General features: G+C 26.6%; 1 protein-coding gene across 18 annotated transcripts in view; it reads left to right on the forward strand.

The window, feature by feature from the left end:
• Window positions 1-22057, forward strand: part of LOC108002506 (poly(rC)-binding protein 3) — a 441044-nt gene that overhangs the window by 373763 nt on the left and 45224 nt on the right. For 11 of the 18 annotated variants that reach the window (XR_009832245.1, XM_062083263.1, XM_062083262.1 and 8 more), the window contains 2 exons: window positions 2590-2973; window positions 6912-7316. Coding sequence is in view for 17 of the 18 variants with exons in the window: in XM_062083263.1 (XP_061939247.1) it covers window positions 2590-2973; window positions 6912-7316 (789 nt within the window). In the remaining variant the exon portion in view is untranslated. The remainder of the gene's footprint in view (window positions 1-2589; window positions 2974-6911; window positions 7317-22057) is intronic. The other 7 variants (XM_062083270.1, XM_062083267.1, XM_028669098.2 and 4 more) reach the window with 1 other exon arrangement.

Here is a 22057-nt window from a genome sequence, read left to right on the forward strand (position 1 = left end):
GTCTAATTTGCTAACCAACAGAACGAATTGATCAGGTGGTACAACGTTAGGGTGGTATAACAAAGGGATTTTAAAATAGCTTCCAACGACCTACATTCATAGTTGTTGTATATTCGCTTAAAGAGCTTTTGTTATACGATAAATAAAAAAATATTTATTTATCGTTTCATTTTAATAAAGAAAAAAAAATCGAAAAACAAAAATGTAAAGAAGATATTAAGTGATAAATAATTGTTTAATTTTCATGATCCAATGACTTATCGACTTTTGACTTCGATCAATTTAACAATGATTACGAAAATTGAATGAAAATTTTTAGATAAAATTTGAAATTACTAATTGAATTGCTTTTAACGTAATCAAATTAGTCATTTAAACAAACAATTACGAAAATAAAATATATATAAATAAACTTAAATGATTGGATTACTTTGATTAATAAAATTCATTAATAAAACTAATTAGATAAAATAAATAAAAATTAATTAATAAATTTGTACTGATATTTTTATTGGTCATTTTCGATTCATTTTTATCTTCGTACTCCAAGCTTTGAAAATTAAACAATGTAAAAACATTTTTTAAAAGATTTATTTATTTTGTTTTATCAATATATGAGTAATTTTTGACCCAATCACCAATATTCCATGAATATTTAAACAATATTCTTATTTTTGAAATTAAAATTCTACTAAAATCGTTTTAAATTATCTAAAATATTCTAAAAATTATTTCAAATTTAAAATATTCTTTCGTTCTCTTCGTAGATATATAGAATAACATTTAGAGTTTAAACGGAACAATAGAATTTAATCGATCATTTCCAGTTCGCATTCTGGAAAAGATCCACGTGTTTCATTCAGCTTCTTCACAGGTAGCGTGATACATTTCGAACAATGACACAGTATTCAGTAATTTAATTCAACATCCATTGTCCTCGTAATCAACTAAGAACGTTGATAGAAGAGAAAGAGAATCAACCTCTCTGTCAATTATTGAAAAATATGACAAACCTGGTCGTGGCAATTGTTATCATTCAGGATAATGACGTTGTATTGGTATGGCTAAATTATAAATAACGTATGTGCTCAGTGGAAAAAGTGAACAGAGTGGTTTGAAATTACAGACACTACGAATTTATTTTTCTTTGTAATTCGAATTTGATGTAATAAACGGATGTATGGAAAGAATTAGATATGTCGAAATATGATTAGCTAATGTAAAGAAACTGCTCTAAATAAATTATTTATATTAATCATATTGATTTAATATTACGATGATAATTAATTAAATTAATTAATGGTAATTAATAATAATATTTTATAAAAATATACGAAACGTAATATTTCAGAAATAGATAAATAAAAATAACAGATATCTTAAATGCTACTAGTTCGTGTCATATGGCGCTAATAGTATGTTCTAAGTAGATATATCTTTTAACACTTTGACTTTCACTAATTAACAAACTATATTTTTATCGTATTATACGTAGAAATATATAAATAATTATTAAATATTTAAGCGAAAAAGGAGAGATTACAAATGTTTTAGAAATCCACATAAATACATAAAAATAAAAATAATAAATAAGTATACGTATCCAATATTGTAATGATGTGAAAGTATTCAATTATAAATAATATTGATGATTATCGATATCAATTCTTTTTCATTTTTTAACATTGATCTATTGAATCAAAATCTTGATATTTTTTCCTTTTTGAAAATCTCACAAATCAGGTTTTCAACAGAATATTTATCACGATTAAAGTAAATTACTTATTTACAATTCAAGTATGTAGTCTTAATCTACTGATATATAAATTTGATATCTTATGAGGATATCAAATAAATATTATGATTTCGTATCAAATTCAAATTGATCAATATGTTCGAATAAATATGAAAGAGGTATTCTTTCTTCAATTTCTTTTGATATTTTTGATATTAAAGAAATCACGTTATTAATCATTTGTAGTATTAATGTCCTTTTCGTAGAATTTTTGTGAAAATAAACAATAATATTTATCTATTTCGATTATTTTTATTTTTCATTAATTCACAATACAACTTAATATTTTTCTTCTTAATAAAAAAAGTTTACGAACAAATTATTATAAGTTTCAAAAAACAAAAAGTCAATTTGAATTGTCCATTATTACGTTTTGCATATTGTATACCTCATATTCTTATTGCTAGATTACTGATTTTTATGCAAATTTAAGTTTTTATAAACACAATTATCAAATTTATTTTATTCTTATGTTGCATAATATACATTTTCATACATAAATTTCCACAATGTACTTATTATTACAAAATAAGATTATATTTTACAAGAAGAATTATTCGAAAACGTAATAATTTAATTATGTTAAATTTACTTACCAAACTTTCTAAAATATCATGCGATCTCGTATTAAGCACTTACTCGATCCTTCCTGATTATAATTATAATATTAAACAATCTGTACAACAACTTTCATCATTTTAAATAACTTACGACCTCTGCACAATATGTTAAAATAACAAATAGTCGAATAAATCCATGGAAAACTACTAAATCCCTATTTATTTTCTCCACAGTCTGGCGCGAAGATCAACATCTCCGACGGTTCGTGCCCGGAACGAATAGTGACGGTGACCGGGCCGACGAACTCGATCTTCAAAGCGTTCACTCTGATCTGCAAAAAGTTCGAGGAATGGTGTTCCCAGTTCCACGACATCCAGGGGAGCGGTGGCGTGCCCAGGCCGCCCATCACCCTCAGGCTGATCGTGCCCGCGTCCCAGTGCGGCTCCCTGATCGGCAAGGGTGGGTCCAAGATCAAGGAGATCCGCGAGGTGACCGGCGCCTCGATCCAGGTCGCCTCCGACATGCTGCCTAATTCGACGGAGCGTGCGGTCACCATATCGGGCACCAGCGAGGCCATCACGCAGTGCATATATCACATCTGCTGTGTTATGCTAGAGGTGCGTAAATAGGTGTTCCCGGGTTCACGAGTTCGAGCCGGTCAGGGTCGTTGCTTCAACTTCGTTATTTTCGTGTTTCGAATCTTTGTGAAACGAGGAAACGTCGAGTGATTTATTGAGCTTGTCTTGAAAGTTTTTCTTGTTACTGCGAGATTTTTTATTGGGTTAATAGTTAATAGTAGACAATTGTTTTATGTAATATCGTTAATTCGTTTCGTGTTGTTTGATCAATTTTGGAAATATTAAAAGTAAGGGAAATGGCAATAAAAATAGGATGGAAATATTCGTGTAAGGATTATTAGTAAGTGTAAATGTTTTTTTTTTTTTTTCGTAAATAGAAAAGTTAAAATTTGGAAGTCTTCTTCGATTAATATAATAGTATATTTATCTCTTTTTTTGTATTTGAAGTATTTCTGAAAAAAATGAGGTAAATTTTAATTTTTTAAAAGGAATGTCATATATTTTTTTTTTATATTATATGAAAGTGTTGCTAAAATGATTTCATTTATTATGATTTTTCAAAATCCTAAAAAATCAAAAATGAATATTTTGTAAATATGCTTACAAGTATTTCTTTTTGACTGATGATTTATTTTTATTATCATTCACTACATTCATGGCATTTATTTTTTAATATTTAACTTTTACATCTGAATATTTATTTTTGTATTTACATTTATATATTTGCATTTTCTTTTATTAAATAGCTATGCATTGCTTGAAAAAATTATTAAACTTATAATTATTAATATTAAAATATTTTGTAAAATAAGAAAACTAGAAGTAAACACTATGATAAATAATAATAAAAAATAAATTATCGATTCAGTGAAATAAAAGAAAAATATTTGTAAACATATGTGATGTTCCTTGTAGATTTTAAAAAATCACTATTTATCACATGGATGAAATGATCTTATCATATGCTTTTGTATGATATACAAAAATATTCCATTTAAAAAATTAATAGTCATCTTTATTTTTTCAAAAATATAAAAAAAAAATAAATACATTATTATGTTAATTGAATTATTTACAGAAAAAAGCTAATTAATAATAGCATTTTAACATATGATTTCAGAAATGCACAATCTCTAGTTTATTTTCCATTGATATTAGAAAGTTTAATTCAATAAAAAATAAAAAAAAATTGAAATCACAACTAAAAAAAAAAAAAAAATACAAGAAACGTGAAATAAAAAAAGAAATGGAACTTTTAAGACAGTTTAATAAATGCACTTAATATGATAAATATCTTAATAATATAAACAGGAATGTATAGAGTTTCTAAGAAGAAATTAGATAAATTTAAGTAAATTAGTTTGTAATTTAAATTGAAAAAGCATAAACAGCTTTCTCTAAGCTAAAACAGGAAATGGTGAGGTAACTAAGATGGCAAAGATTATCCTTTCTTGACCCTAATTGGTAGAAATTCGTGAACTCTACTACAATTTATAGACCCTTGGCGATGTCACCCTGCTGAACTATATAGATTGTTATTGATAAGACAAGTTAACTTGATGTTATCCTTATAAATAGCAATACAATATAAATATATTAATAAATGTATAATTTATATTGAATGTAAATTCTATTTCAATTTTATATAATTATATTATGATAAAAAATATACTATAATAAAAATTAAATAAAAATAAAAAATGAATTTAATATATTGTATCTAAAATGTTAACAGAATGAATAAAATAATACAATTACAATAAAAAAATTTTATATATGAGAATCATATAGTATTCATTAATAATTTATCAAGAAGAAATTTATAAATTTCGTAAAACTCCTTCAGTGGTAGTGTAGATTTAAAATGTTGATCACAGAAATAACAAGTTAACTTGACTTTCTCTTTTATCGAATTAAGATTTTATGAGTATTATAGATTTTATGAGTTTTCATATTTAATTCTTATGTTCGATAAAATATCATAAAAAGATGGCAATATAAAATTAATAAAAATTTAATAATATTTAACTAATACTATTTTATTTTTAGATATATAAATATGTAATTTTTTATTAGATAAAATAATTATTCAGCAAATATCATAAATATTAAATATAATTATTTACATCATATGCAAAAACTCATAGTCTCGTATGTTAATATAACAAAAAATTATATTATATAAGTAAATCTCCTTATGAGAATTTTTATTGATTTTAAAATTTCAAAATATTTATTTATTTCATTTTTCTCGGTAGATTTAAGTTATTGATAAGTCATATTTATTGTTAATATTATTTGAAGATTATAAGCACAAAACTTCTTTTTTTTTTTCAAAAAGATAATCTTATAATATATTCTATCTTCAAATATTATGAACAATATGAAAATTTCGAAGATTATATAAAAAGAATATATAATATTTGAATAAGAAATTCTATATGCTTGTCAATGTTATATTTAATTAAATAATAATTTTTTGAATTTTTTTATATAAATTGTAAAAGTATAAAAGGAGCATTAATACTTTAATATAATTTTATTATATTTTTAATATATGATAGTAATTTTTAACATATGATATAAAATGAAATTAATTATTCAAATATTATATCCTTTTATAAACATTTAATTGATGGGAATTACAATAATATTATAAATAAAAAATATTATTATTATTATTATAAATTAAAAAATCAGAATAAAAATGTGATGTTCACAATCATAATGAATATGTATGAGAAAATATGTCATGCATACTTCTCTTCAACTCGCATCTGAAACAATATTTAAATTATCTATAGATATACTCTGCTCCAAATATTTTCCCATCAGTTAAATATCAACCAAATGTAGGATGATTCATGAATTCTTGTCTGGTTTACGCTCAAAATTCATACTATAACAATCTTTGAACTATATTAAAATTTTATACAGAATTAAATGACTCATAAAGTGTAAGCATTATCATAATACGTAACGTAATCATATTAATTAAACACAATCAGGCAAGTATTTATTTAATCATCGAGCAGGGTGACGTTTCCACGTAGATCATAATTAGACAGCGGATATTTATGCTAAATAGAGTTTTTTTTTCATTTTTTTAAATTATTAGAAGTGTGCAAAATAATCCTGTGATTATTATAAAGTTCAAATTTTAGGATGGAAAATTTGAAAAAAATTTCAATCTTAAAAACTGACTCGAGATATAAGGATGAATGGCAATTTCATTTCGGATCGATTCGGAAATCTTCGGATATGATCGGTATCCGATTATTCTCGAACTGATCCGAAGTTTTACGAATCGAATTCGAAATTCCAAGCAAGTGTAAATATATCGTATAATACTGTTCGAATTTTCCTAATTTATTTGAATTTCATAATCTCGCATTATCGCACACCTCTAGTAAATATATTTCGTTCTTTTATACAGAAAATTGGTCTGGAAATTGGTGACATAACAAAAAGAAAACAAAAATTCTAAATGCAAAAATAAATCTAAAAAATATGGAATAACATTTTCGACAAATCAAAATTGGAAAATCATGTTATATCATATATTCGTTATATCGTTTATTTTGTTATTTTTCTTCTATATTCTTTATTTTATCTTCACTTTAAATATTATTATATTCTAAACAAAAATTATCCAAAATTATCGAAAATTATTTCTTCAAATGAGAAAAAACTTTATTCGCTTTATTAAATTTACTTTTGCACCTAGAATCATCTTTTCTCCAATTATATCGCCAATTATACCAGATACATATCCTGTATACTTTACGTTCTCCCCCCCACGTTCAAATTTCGCGTTCAAATACGTGTAAACATCCGCGGTCTACGTTCAACCAACTCCACCCCGAAAACACCAGACTCGGGAGGAATCCCTCGCGAGGATCCCTCCTCAGCCTCAGTTCAGTAATGGGCCCGGATCGGTGTATTCGCACTCGTGCGTGTCTTGTTTTCTGTTTCAGTCCCCTCCCAAAGGTGCCACGATCCCTTATCGCCCCAAACCCCAAGTTGGTGGGCCAGTGATCCTGGCTGGTGGGCAAGCCTACACCATCCAGGGTAATTACGCGGTGCCCGCCCACTCGGACGTAAGTACAGTATTGCCATTGCCCGCGCCCGCTGCCGGGCCCACCCCGCCCTCGCTGAACACCCAAACTTTGACGACTTCGCCCTTCGCGGCCCACCCCTCATCCTCGGCCTTCGCCGCTTCTCACGGGCATCCGCTCCTATCCACGGCCCACCTTACAACACCCCATCATCCCCTCCACCCGAGCCCCTTACACGCCAGCGTGGCAGGCCTCGCCGACCCCCTGCTGAAGAGTGGACACTTGCAGGCAGCCCTCCCGCCCGCACACCTCGTGGCAGACGCCGTAAGTCTTTTGTTTTTCGTGATCCACCCCTCCTCCCGTTACCCTGAACAACAGAACCCACCCCCCCACCCCCAAGCCAAGAGATACTACCACCAGACCCTTCTGATGATCAAAAAAAAAAAAAAGAAAAAGATAAATACCGGTACACACACGTATTCATTCGAATTGATATTTTTATGATGCGTATACACGTACACACGTATATATATTTTGTTACACGTACACGTTGTACGGAGCAGCGCGAGCGGACCCGTTATTTGAATTATATACGTTTGTATATACATCCTTTTTATAACCTGTATCCCCGATGCTCCCTAATCGGTTTCTTCAATGTCGATTTAGATATCTAGATATTTGAAGATTTTTTTTTTTATATATATATATCATATATGTTTCTGAGTATTATTATCTTGGACCTGTTTTCGGATTAAATACGCGACAACGGTTGACCGCGGTAATTGGTGGAAATGTTTCGTGAAGCATTGGATGCGACAGAGGGAGCTGGCGCGTTTATGGGCGGTGGTGAGAGAAGTGGGAGTCCGTGGATAGGGTGGTTGGTGGGATCTCCTTCCAAGTTAAAATTTTTCAACATTTTTCGATTCGTGGATGAAAACTAAAATTTTTATCCTAAGAATCTGATTTTGGATTTATTAATAAGCACTTGGAATTTTCTAACGTAAGAGAATTGAACTTAATATATTATTTTGATAAATAAAAATTGGTAGATATTTTAATTAAGAAAGGCAAAATAAATTTTATTCATCTTTTGATAGGATAGGAGCGGATTTCCAATAAAAAATGTATTATTTTTCTTATTTTTTTTTTATTTCTAAAAATAATTATAAAATTAGATTAAATTCCATCATATGAAATACTAATAGAAAATTCCTAAAATTTTTTTTATTTAGATATTTTTACATATGACAATAAATAATTTTGTTATAATTTTTTTCGAAAGAAAAAATTTCAAAATTTTTCGACTTATAAATTTGAATCCTTCTCCCAGTTTTAGATTTTACAAAATATGAAGTATCATATTTATTTAAGAAACTTTTTATTATTTTATCATAATTTGAAATAGAAAAAAAAAGAATTATCTAGGTATTTCTTACAATTTAAACATTAAAAGTTGTTAAACCGATTAAATATAACTCATAAAAGGAAAGGCTTTTAAACAATGATATTTCAATGATAACAATACAAGATTTCTTTTAATAATTCGAAAACCGTAATTATTTTTAAATGATTAAAGTTGCAATTAATTTAAGGAAACAGTCATTAACGATAATGATTCATTCTTTCAATGCAATCGAATATTTCATTAAAAAAAATAAATTTATATCATCGATAGAGTCAAAATTACGTTCATTTTGATTTTATTTAATATCGATTTCATATAAAATTTATTTTAAAATTTCAACAATCTTATCAACAAAATAATATATATGCATCATTTCAATCAATTTTCTTAGTATAAATGCTTAAAACGATTAATAAAATAAGAAATTTAAAACTTTCAAAAAAAAAAAACAAATTATACACAAATAAAATTTCAATATTGTTCTATCAAAGTTCATTTTCTTAACAAAGAAGAAATTCTTATCAGATCATATTTCTTATTATCACACTGTTTGATTAAGATCAAAAACAATCTTAATTACAATAAGTCACAAATTCTTTCTTTATCTTTTTTTAAAATTAATTTTCTAAAGAATTTTTATCATATATTACATATATCGTTTATTATTATATTGCTATCATAACAGATTTTTTTTTAATAATTTTAAAATGAAGGAAGAATTTTATACCATTGCCGACAAAAACTTAAATTACGTTTTTGATTTAATGATCTCGAAATTTTTTAAACAAAAGAAGGATTCTTATTATATTACGTTTCTTACTATTATAAAAAAAAACTAGATAAACTTAACGGTTTTGAGATTTTTTTTTTCAAATACGAGCCAGCTCTACGGTTCACAGCATACAGTGCTTCATGGACGACGAGAAACAGCCAACTCGGAAACAGTCAATAGTACGCGGTTCGCTCGGTTACCATCCAACCATTCGATATCCAATTTTCACCAAATGCCGTAGAATGTTTGCCCACGTGTACCGGAATGCTCCACTGTTGTATAGGCCACCTGGTCCCCATCCTGGAAAAGCCCACAAGTCCACATACTCCAATCCACATGCATCGCCACCCTGAACACACCTTGGCTTTCTGCTCGACTCTGTTCCCGTGTGCAGCTTCGAATCAATTTTCCTTCCAAAACAAAATTCAAGCTTACCTTCTTCTCTTTATCGAACTCCAGAACAGAAGGAAAGATACGATTAAAATATTTCGTTTAAAAAAAAGTGTAACAAGAATTTGTGAAATGGGTGAATATTTTTCAATCGTTAATTTTAACGAAGTTTATAAATAATTTTTATGGTAATCTATAATCTCGTTCAAAGCAATTGTAATTTATTAATTAAGAATCACAAGTGTACGTAATATTTTTCTTTGCATTTTTACGAATTATTTTTACAAATTAATAAATATAATTTGTTATAGAACGAGTGATACAAACACGATGATAAGCAAAAATACGTTGAAAGTGAAAAATAATATTTTATCGTTTGAGGTGAAATTTTTCAAGAGAATCAAACTTGAAAACTTATCAAATATAAGTTCTTGAGTAAATAAGGATGGTATATCCGCGCACGGGATGATTCTACGAGCGAAAATAAATCGAAAATATAAAATAAATTCGTTTTATTAAAATAAACATGAATTTAGTATACCTCATATCAAAATTTTTGCTCTTTCACGAATTTCTAATTAATATTATACATTATCCCTATAATAAAAAGGACAAATTCAGATATGCACGAATTTTTTTTAAATTTCCAACAAAAATATGATTATTTCTTTATTCGAAATTGAAATTCATTATAATTGAAATTATTATTCAAAAATTATCGAGATACTATTTTAGAGAATCGAAACTAATACAAAAATTAATTTCAGAAACGTCGTGTTTGAGCCTTATTTATTAAGTTGTAAACAATTAAAAGTTCGCATCAGAGAAGGAAAGAGAGTTAGATCGCTCTATCTTCGTCGCACCTTTATTTTCGTTCCACATTATCTAATGCAAACTTAAATTATTTATAACTTAAATAAATAAGTCTCGACTGACATTTTTATGTCTGTTTTGACTTTTAAAATTGATTCTTCAATATTATCACGAATATATTTATTTATTTTACATTTTTACATTTATTTATTTGTTATTGGATCGATTGTTTTTTATATAATGTTAATTAATATTTTTAATAGAAATATAAATTTTCTTTATTTGGTAAATATAATTTCTTGCGCGATAAACAATAAATTAAACAATGGCGAAATTTAATATCACGAAACTATTCAAACATAATGGTTTACTCGCCATAATGAGTTATTGTATTCAGTTGATTTTATTGCTAGTGTACAATGTTATGTCATGAACATATATACATATAAAATCGTAGAAATAAAATCGTAACTTGTTCATTGTTTTAATATTTTTGCGACGTTAATTTATTTTTTCGCCATTATTTATTATATCGTTTATTACACGAAAGATTATGTGCATTAAATAAATGGAATTATGTTTCTATTAACAAGTTTCAATATATTAAAACACAATTAAATACATATCAATATATATATGCGTGTAGAACGATAAGATATCCAAATATTAATACGAATCATTGTAAATTTTTTTTATTATCAAAAATTAAAAAACAAAAAATTTTGAAAAAATTATTGAAAAATCGTCAAAAAATAAAATTACTCGATTAATTCTAATAATTCTTGAAAATAGTTTCAATGGTTTCAAACTCGTTCTAAAAATTTTTAAATTCATATTTTTTTATAATTTATCACCAAACTTTTTATTAAACCTGAATCTCGTAGAATAAATTACAAAAATTGAAAAATAAGATTAGATCTCGTTCTTTTAAAAAGTAAATAATACGTGCTATTTTTTTGTTCTGGAATAGATGAAAGAATATCGAACACAATTGAAAAATGTCGAAAAATTAGTAAAAGGAACTCGAAGCTGCACTTCACGCCACTGTGTTTCTCCCAATCGCGTGACTTCACGAGAAACCGTCTCTCTAATTTCCACTTTTCTTATCTATCAAAATCTTTTATTTCAAAAATTTTTTTTTATCAATCGATCGAAAAATCTATTTACAAATATAAGTATGTGAATCCATTTGAGAGTATATTCTCATGAATCACTTTCGAGAATATTTTTTTTATTTCACGAGTGTATATCGTGTTAAGAACGTAACTTTCACTCTCAACGCAGTGTCCACTAACGAATAATAAGTAGATAACTCTTTAGAGCAATTCTTGAAAATTTTTAAGTATATATTTAAGTATAAAAGACTTATTTACGATAGTAATTTTTCATTAGTATATGTATTGCATCGAGTGTGATTGTCATTGAACTCTCGATGCATATGCTCATTAAAATATTCTCGAGAGTTTTATTCTCACCGAGTATTCTTAGGATGCAAATACATTTGAGAATGAAACTCTCAAGAGTTACACTGGAGAATATTTTTTAACACGTGGACATTGTGTTGAGAATGAAAATTATTTATTGGACAGTTACTGTCAATATATGTATTCACTTGAGAAAAATATTTGCAAAAGCAATTCTCGAGAATTTTATTTTTAAATGTATTCACATTCTTAATTTTTTTTCACACATCAATACAAGTATCGTCAATGGAATACTGATCATATACAAGATGAATATTTTTGTGAAACATCTTTTTTAATATTAGAAGCTAAAAACAAAACAAAAGTTGATATAAAAAAAAAAACATTGATTAAGACTTATTTATTAAGTGATGAGCAATTTAAGTTTGTTAGATGAAGTAAAATGAGACAATAGAATGAGACATTTCTGTCGCTTTATCTAATATAAAATTAAATTGCTTATAAATAAATAAGTTCAACAAATAACTCAATAAGACAAATGGCAATTACTTTAAAAAAAATCTTATCGAGTTTGCAAAGTTACTCATAAAATTCACTATAAATCTACATTGATAATAAAAATTGACAATTAAATGAATAAAAAGGGACATATTCAACAGTAAAAGCCACAATATATACTTTTGTATATATTCTATATTTACTCTTTATTCGCCAATTTTCATTATCAATATAAATAATATAAATGTACACTTAATTTCACTATATAATAACTACACACACGATCAGTATTCATCATACAAATACGACTATACTTGTTTGTAGAAAACACCTTGCCCTCGAATAAATATCTATACTTTAAGAATCGGCGATAAAAAATTTAAGAGATCGTTGCTCGTCGAAGTATCGCGCCGGTTATGTGCTTTTGCTTTCTATGTGATCCGCACGTGTCTGTTACGTGTATCGGCCGTCTATGGATTATTTATTTTCTTGTTCTTCGTTCGTTTCATTTGTTTTCTCCGTTCCGTTTTTTTTTTCTCTTGACAAATATCTTTCACCGATGCTTCTCTTACGTTTATTCTCTTATTACGTCCTATTCCATGGTCTCGGTGTGTGTCTCTCTCACTCTCTTGACTCTCTCTCTCTCTTTCTCTCTCTCTCTCCCCCCTTTTTTTCTTGTGCTTGCGATTGATAGTGGGTTGATGTCGCCTTTGTTAAACCGCTTGCCGTCCTTCACGGTGCACAGAGAGAATTTTATTTTTCTCGTTGCATGCCGACATGAGGTGATACACGTCCGTACGGTGCGCGCGATAAATAATCATTATATATTCAACGATTATATACTCGTGTATATTATAGGTAAAAAAAATTACGAAATTCACTTGTTGCTATTTGGATATTTTTATCGAATTTCAATTTTTTTTTCTTTTTAAATAGTATAAATAGTGAAAAATATAGAATTATGTTTTTTATTATTGATCGATGATGCGTTTGAGGATTCACACCTTTTTACTTGGCGGAAAATTTGAAATCATTTTTTTTTCTTCTCATGTTTTCTAATTTTCAAAAAAAAAAAATTTTAAGGAAATGGAATTTCAATCCTCTATTTTTTAAATTCTTGGAATTTTAATAATTCTAATGGAATGATGTTCTTCCAATATGTGATTTTAAATTTTTAATTGGTTTAGTTTATATTCTTGATATACTTTGGATATCCATGCATTTATAGAAAATTTGAATAAAAAATGAAATTTCATTTTTCATTCTTATTTAGATTATTATAGAATGAAAATAATAATAATTAATCTTTCAATTATTAGTTAAAAAATTTTATTAAATAATCAAGAAGTTAGTAATTGTGAGTTTTTTTAAATATCATTTTTTTAAATATATAGAAAATTTAAAATAGACAAAATGAATCTAAATATATAAAATATTTAGAGCAAAACATTTATTAAAATTTTATCTCTTTATTTGAATTTATAAAAATATGAATTGCAAAGACATCCGTATCATTAGTATGAATCAGGTTGTTTGCAAATAAATTATTAAACTTTGAAATTTTGTAATGGGAGAACATTTTTTTTATCTATTAAAATATTAAACTAGATTTATTGCAATTGCAATTAAATTTTCACAAAAATTTGTTTCTAAAATAGCTAAAAATTTATTTTCTTTCTTTTATGATCATTTCTTATGATGAATGTAAATTTTTATTAAATTAAAACTTAATTTAGCTAATGAAAGATCTTAAAAATATTCATTAAAATTGTACGTTTTTCTAAAATTTTAATTTCCTATTCAATTTTCAATTAATATAGAAAAATATCTAGATAAAAAAATTATTTTTCTGTGAAAAACTGTAAAAAATATTTTTTTCTTTTTAAATTTTATGAAAAAAAATAAACAAGTAAAAAAAAAAAATACAAAAAAGCTATTTGTAGTCAGATATATTGTAAATATTTCCTGAAACAGAAAATGTGAAAAATACGATTTATTATAACTTCTAAAATTTATATTTTTATTAATAAATATCAAGAGATTTTTTATTATATTTATTTTCTATTTAATACATTTAAATTTTACAAAAAAGTATATTCATATTAATCAATTCATTCATAATTTTTCATTCGAAAAGTTATTCAATAAAAATATTCAACTTTAGATAAGAATATTTTTCATACTATAAAATTTTACAAAAAAATTATTAATTAATTCATTTATACATATTTAATAATTAAAAATTAATAAAATGATACGATAATTATATTATATATTTTGAAAAAAATACATTAAAAAAAGATACACAAATTAAAGTAGCTACATAAAAAAAATAAAGTAGATAAAAGCAATATATTTAACTTATCATATACTTTCACAAAATGTCATTCTATAACGGTAAAAGTAAATTAATCTATTTCTGAACAAACGAAAACAACCTGTCTCTCAACTATCATAAATTTTATCTGTAGAACAAGGTGTGGTCTCAAACTCATGATCGGTATGATAATTTTCACAGTTGAACTGTTTTCCCCTTTGTGCCATAGCAAGATCGCCATTACCGCGAGTATTATGCAAATCGTCGTCACGAAGCGTCAAGTGGTCGATCGAAACCAGTTTATCGAGCTTGAAGTTTAACGACTCTACTTCAACCGTTTGACCAGTTTCAAAGCTTCGAGTTCTAACTATTCAAATCGAGCTTAAATCATTCAATAAATATCAAAACTTGATCTTCGTTACGAGAATCCCTCTTTATTTAAAGGAATTATTTATTTATTTCAAACCGAAAACAATGAAAGTCAAGAATAAGAATAACGTAAAATAATTTCAAAAATTACTTATCGCGCGTTCCGTCGACACAGATCGTGAATACAGTATTTATTCGTTACATGCTCGAAAATTATCCCCACCACTAGAAAGAAATCTAAATGTACTTAAATCCAATAAAGTAATTTCACGCTATATGTCGTAAATTTCTTTAAATGCTTGAACTTTTAATCCCTCTTTGTTATTCATTAGATATCATTTTTTTACGATTGACATTATCGCAAAAAATTATGAATCTAAAGGATGGTATATAAAATAAACTCCTAGAGGCGAGAAGCGAAACTAAAAGAAAAGAGAAAGCCATATAGTCATCTTTTTATGCCAAGTTGGTGGTGCGCTCTGTAGGCATGTTTAATCATTAACAGTGACATGCTTTATTATTTAAAGTTTAGCGTGGTTTTTTCACCATTCGTTTGCCATTAATATCATTGAAATTCTAGTGTTCTCTTTCGTGTTCAATTTCAATCTACAAAACTAGACACTATCCTTTAGATCCACGATCCAAAAATAAATCAAGGTTAGAATTTCGTATCCATAATAGTTATTCTTATGAATTTGTAACGAATATATACTGTATATTTCACGAGGTTATTCAACGACGATCCACACAAATAAAAATCACCAGATACACCAAAAAAGGACGAAATTTCTTTTTGTTCTTTCTATGGGATTCATCACCGTGTTGTTTCGTTTTCTCTTTATTTGCCTATGATTTCGATGTGTTTACGTATGATAATCAGTATGATCGAGCTATATATTCCTGGTTCGAGTCAAATACGATCATTGTGGGAACATTTACACCCACGTGGAAAGGACCTGAATGAAATGCGTTTAAGATTAAACGTGGTTAAGATTTATTCAAAATACACGTGTTTCACGAGGTTTCTTTTCAATTGATCGAGCCTGCTTTAGCATGAACGCTTACTCACGGGTCGCACGATGGATTCTTCGTCATGGCCTGTCGTTGGATTCGGTCAAACGCGGATAGGCAGCGATTGTGGATGTAACACGATATTTTTAAAATGTCTGTCGATTAGTTTCTAGCTGATTAATAAGATCTCCAATTCGACCCGTTCGGCCGGTCGATCGGCAGACGCCATGAATCGTCATTTTGATGAAAGTGAGAATTTATAGGTTATGTTATGATAGAAAAGTAAATGCACTGGAAAATTGTGATTCTGAGTAATGAATAGTAATTATTTAAATCGTTTCTTTTTCTAAATATAATGAATCAAATAACGGGAATTGGGATGTTTATAATAGAATAAATTTCGTAGTTATTAAAATTATCCCTTTCCTGGATATATCGATCGAACAATGGATATTGAGATTTTTATCGTTTTTACTAATAATTACAATAATAAAACATTTTTACAATAATTATTTAATAATTGATATTTTTAACGAAATGAATATCATATTAGATATTTGTTATCATACTAATATTTTTAAATAATATGTGTAAATTCAATTGTTTATTATAACAATTTATATTTCTTTTTATTAGTTTGTCGCGCTAATTTTATCATGTACTATAAAAATAATTGAAATAGACAAAATTATTAAAAATCGCTTAATAAAATAAAAACTCAGTAACATAACCAATTTCTCCAAAAATTAAATATTTGTATAAACATTTATATTTCAATCAAATCTATATTATTAAACTCAATAATTTGATATAAATACTATCACAAAAATTTTTATCAATAGCAATAATTTTAAACAATATTATTTATCAAAATAAGCAATCGATTATCCAGGAAAGAAAAACAAAATAGAAAAAAAAGAAGAAATTTAACATGTCAGACCTGAAACGCGTTTTTCTCTCGATGATGGCTACATCAACAAACGAAAACGCAGCGAAAGAGCACACGGGTCACGTTTACCGAAGCAATTGATTCTGAATTTTCTATCTGTCAGCGCAGTGTCGGCGCGAACGCCGCCCGGCAAACATAATTACCGGCTTTAACAGCGACGTTTGCTAATTAGGAACTCTTTTTGTGCGTGGACGGAGGGCAAACACATCGACGCAACGCTCTTGGTTCCCTGTTGACAGATTGAATTATTAAAAGGGTGCGTTTCGGCCTGGCTATCGTCCATACAAACTCCCCATATTCGGTTTGCGTCAGAATTTTTAATTCATGTCTGACTGCCGAAAAAAAAAAAAAAAAGAAAAGAAAAAGTAGAAAAAAGAAAGAAATCCACAAAGAAACTCGCTGGAGGGATGAAGGAAAGATCTCTTATCTTGGCTGGACAAACGAGCGCGTGGAATTCTTTATTTACGGATGAAGAAAGTTTTCTCTGAAGTTTTCGTAATTTCCATACCACGAGTTTTTATTGTTCGTTCCTTTGTAATTTCACTGAGAATGTAAATATGGAAATTTTTTTTTTTTTTTTTTAGAAAATTCTTAAAGTTTCTCAGTAAGAATTATAAAAATTATGATCGCTTGGAACGTGAATAATTGAAAGTTTTGATGAGTTTTGGAAATCACGATGGGTTATGAAAGTGTTGAATTGTGGAGTTTTCAAAGTTTCGAAAAGTTTTCAAAGTTTTCATTAATCCTGATGGATCTCAAAAATCTTGATAGGTTTCTTGAAAGTTTTGGTGAGTATTCAATATTAAGTTTTCTTAAATATTTTTCCACCAAACTTTCAAAATAGATGAAAATTTTCGAAATTTTAAAGACTCGATTTCTTTCAAAAATTTAAACTATTAAACCATATTCTCAAAAGAATTTTCGAATTTTGACGACTTGAATTTCATGAATTATTCTAATTTTTTAAAAATCTAGATATTGAATTGCTTATATTCAACGAAAAATTAAATTTTTTGAAATATATAAATTTTCAAAGTGATTCGGAATATTTAAAATGCAAAATAAAATATTCACAATTTTTCCAGTGCATTGTAGAAAATTTTAAAAACGATCCATACAAAAATTGAATGTAAATAAAACTTCAATCAAGATGACGTGTATCGTGTCTCATCATCTGTCCTGCCTTCTGTTTCTCTGTGCTTTTCGACAACCGACGACTGACACGGAGCCCGACTTCCACGATTTTCGGTTTCAAGATGCGAATGACAAAAAAAATCAATATAGAAAAAGAAAAAAACAGAAAAAAATGAACGTTATTAAAAAAAAGATACAAATCGGAAAATCCGCTTCAAGAATAAAAAAAAATGTAAATGAGAGAAAAGGTGGCCGACAGGTCTCACTGCACACACGGCTCATTTTGCCTCTTTCACGTATTACACGCGGCCCGGACGACTTCCTTCTTTATTTACTTACGTTACTTATCTCTAGCCATTTCCTTTTCCGTTTCATAATTCTGATTACTCTTGTAGAGAGTGTTTTGTATAAAGTGTTTTGTATAAAGTGTTCTGTTGCAAGTTGATTTTTTTGAAAATACTGCAGATATTGACTTCTATAATTTTTATGTCAAATATGTGATAATTTCAAAAAAATTCATATCACGTAATATTTTATAGTATAAAAAATTTTTTGAAAATAGAAAAAATATTATTATTATTTTATTATTTTTTTTATTTAATAGAATGACATTAATTTTTTGTTATTTAAATAGCTGATCATCAAATCTAATAAAATTTACTTAAAATATTTTTTCCTGTTTTGCATATAGATAGTTTTGTAGTGAGAATATTCTTCTTAAAATATGAGAAAAGGAATTTACGTTGCATGTTTCCAATTTATGTAAATTTTTTTCTCTATATTCTTTTATTTAGGATATTTTTCATCGTAACTTTCAAATTATTAAAACAAAATAAAATATTTCAACTAAATGTTATTATGTATTTAAAGGCAACTATTGAAATAACAAATAATTAATATATTATTTTTATTTATTATTTAAAAAGTCAATAATTTCTTCCATTTCTGTAAAATTTTTTCGCTCTAAACGATTGTTTTCTATGTATCATTTAATTTGATTAAAACTAATCATATTAATATTTGTAATAATTTCAAAGGAAACAACTTGTAATACTTTACACGAATAACTTTCTACATATTATTCTCTCTATTTATTCTTTTCGTTCATATACGTTTCTATTTAGTTTCCTTCTTTTTTTTTTTTTACATTTGTCTTGTTTTCTATATTTGCGTTCTGTGTCTACTTCCATTTCTTTTCCTTGCGAAGTATGTCACTCTACGGGAGACACGCTATAGCTGATCTAATTGGGGGCGGGTTGGTCTTGGACAACAACAATGTGAACAAATAAGCGTTTTGTACAACAAAACAAAGACCAGTATGCATGCGTGGCACGAGAAAAGGTAGATTTACATAGGTATATTATTTAATACATTGCGCTTAAATCTCTCTCTTTCTCTTTTTCTCTACACGATCCCACTGCCATCTATAATATATTCTTTCTATCTCTCTCTATCTATCTATCTCTGTTTTTATAAGTTTCTAAATTTATATCTGCCTGATATAAAATATATATCATTTTTTTTCTTTTTTCTTCTTTATTTTTCTATTTTATCTATTATGTTACTATCTCTCTCTTTCTTTCTCTCAGCTTACAGATACGATTTTATTCGTGGCTTTCTTGTTTCTAAGATATACTATATCTATAATCTCTTGTTTACGTTCTTTTTGACAAAGTCTGATCAGAAACCATATTTCTAATACGCCTTCTCATTCCTTCATAATCCTTTTTTCTGAAAGTATATTTTGTTAAATGAATAAATAAGATGAATTTAAATTTTTTTGTAAAAAAAAATAACCTCCTGATGATGATAAATTCATGATGAATAATTATGTGCATTTTGTTGGATTAAATTTTTTGTGAAGAGAAATATTTAAATTTTTATATTATTACTTTTTGAAATGAAATTAAGAAAATTAAATTTTCGTGAATTCTTATAAAGTATCTTTTCAAATAAAATTATTTTGAAAATTTAAAAATAATTTTTTTAAATATAATCATTATAAAACCATATTTAATTAGAAAAAATTGTAATTACAGGATTAAAATTTTTCAAATTGCTTGGAGTGATATAATGATATAAAATCAAACCAAAAAATATAAAAAATGTAAAGAGTTTTAATAATTTAAAAAATAAAAATCAAAACTATATGTATACTTTTTATAAAAAAAAAAATCATTCTTTTTCACATTTTAAATATCATCGTTAAGGGGTTAAGTTATCATTTATCATCATTAATTTATCAGAGCGCAAAATGACCAGAAGCATATATACAAAATGGTCTATGTAACTAGGACAAAATTTTTTTCTGGTTGCAATTAAAGAAAAATACTGCAAGAAAAAGATGAATAGTTGAAAGAGACCTTTTCAGAATTATATTTTGTACAATCTAAAGATGCATTTATATTACTTAGTTGCACAATTTTTCTTAATGAATATAATATAAAATTACATTATTATTCTGTATAATATAATTAAAAAATAATTATAAAATATAATAAAATATTTTAAATAATTTTTTTCATTAATCAAAATGTTCAATTATACATTATCAAAAAACTTGATTTCTAATTATCACAAATACTCATATAAATTATTAAAAAATAAATTATTAATAAATATGAAATATTTATAAAGAAAATAGAATATTTGAATATTATTTATTTATAAAAACATTTTATAAATATTCAATATTTTTTTTACAGAATAAAAAAATGATATGATCTACACTTTTGATACGATCTATACAAAAAATTATACAATTCTATTAAAAAAAAAAATTATGCAAGATATACACACCTCGTTATACTTGCGAAAAGATTACAGTCCTGAAAAGTCCTCTTTGAATCATTCATATTTTTCCTTTTAACATTTTTTTAATAGCAACCAGAAAAGAGGTATGACTTGTCCCAGTTGCATGGACCACCTTTTATATGTGCACTTGCTTTCCATTCCACGCTTCTAATCGTGTTTCGCCACGGTCAAATTTCACCGTGCTTGCTCTTGTATCTCATGCCCATGCGACTATGACGAAGCTGTAAATTAACCTGCTATGGTTTTTATGTTTTCAATTCAATTATGTGTCTTTTTTGTCGAAAAATTATTAATCTTCAATTCATATCGTTGGGTTATAGGTGATGAAAAACAATTTTAATTATTTAATTTCAAAACAATTTTAAATTTTAGGAAAAATAGCGATGAAGTTATGTAAATATATATAAATATTTATATTAATAAATATTATTCAAATTATTCAAATTATAGTCATCTGTAAACACTCTACTGTATTGTAAAATTAAGAATGAAAAATATTCGAAAATAACACGATTTAGAAATTCTTGCAAAACTTTTCAGAGTGTAAGAAACAAAATACGAAATATTTATTTCTTGAAAAACGTTAGCAAAATTATTAAAAGTGAATTCAAATATATTAAATGTTATATTCATTTTTGTTGCACAACTGTCTCATTTTGTTTCGTTTCATCTAATATAAATTAGTTGCTTACAATTTAATAGAAAAACATTTTTGTATACTAATTATTGTGTTTGTTTTGGCTTTTAAAATTGATCTTCTAAAGATATGACAATATTAAAGGATATTCTACACATACACATATATATATATATGTATGTATTCATGGAGAATTGGAAAATTGATTTTAGAAACCAAACTAAATACAAAACTTGATACAAAAATGTCAAAGTTGAAATTTACTTATTAAGTTACAGTTTTTTCATAAATTATTTTCATAAAAAGTTATAATAAAATTTTATAATAAAACAAGACACTGATTGTATCGAAAAAACTTAAAAATCACTGCAGAACTAAAGACTAAAAGAATTTATTGCTTATCAATCAACAAAAATTTCGCGTTTTATATTTATCTCACAGATGCACCGCGAGTTTAGCAAAATTTATCAATTTCTGTTCAATTTATTTTTCATATTATTCTTAGCGATATTCAAAACGAGAGTTAACGTAT

The sequence above is a fragment of the Apis cerana genome, linkage group LG12, assembly GCF_029169275.1.
Source record: "Apis cerana isolate GH-2021 linkage group LG12, AcerK_1.0, whole genome shotgun sequence".
NCBI lineage: Eukaryota > Metazoa > Arthropoda > Insecta > Hymenoptera > Apidae > Apis > Apis cerana.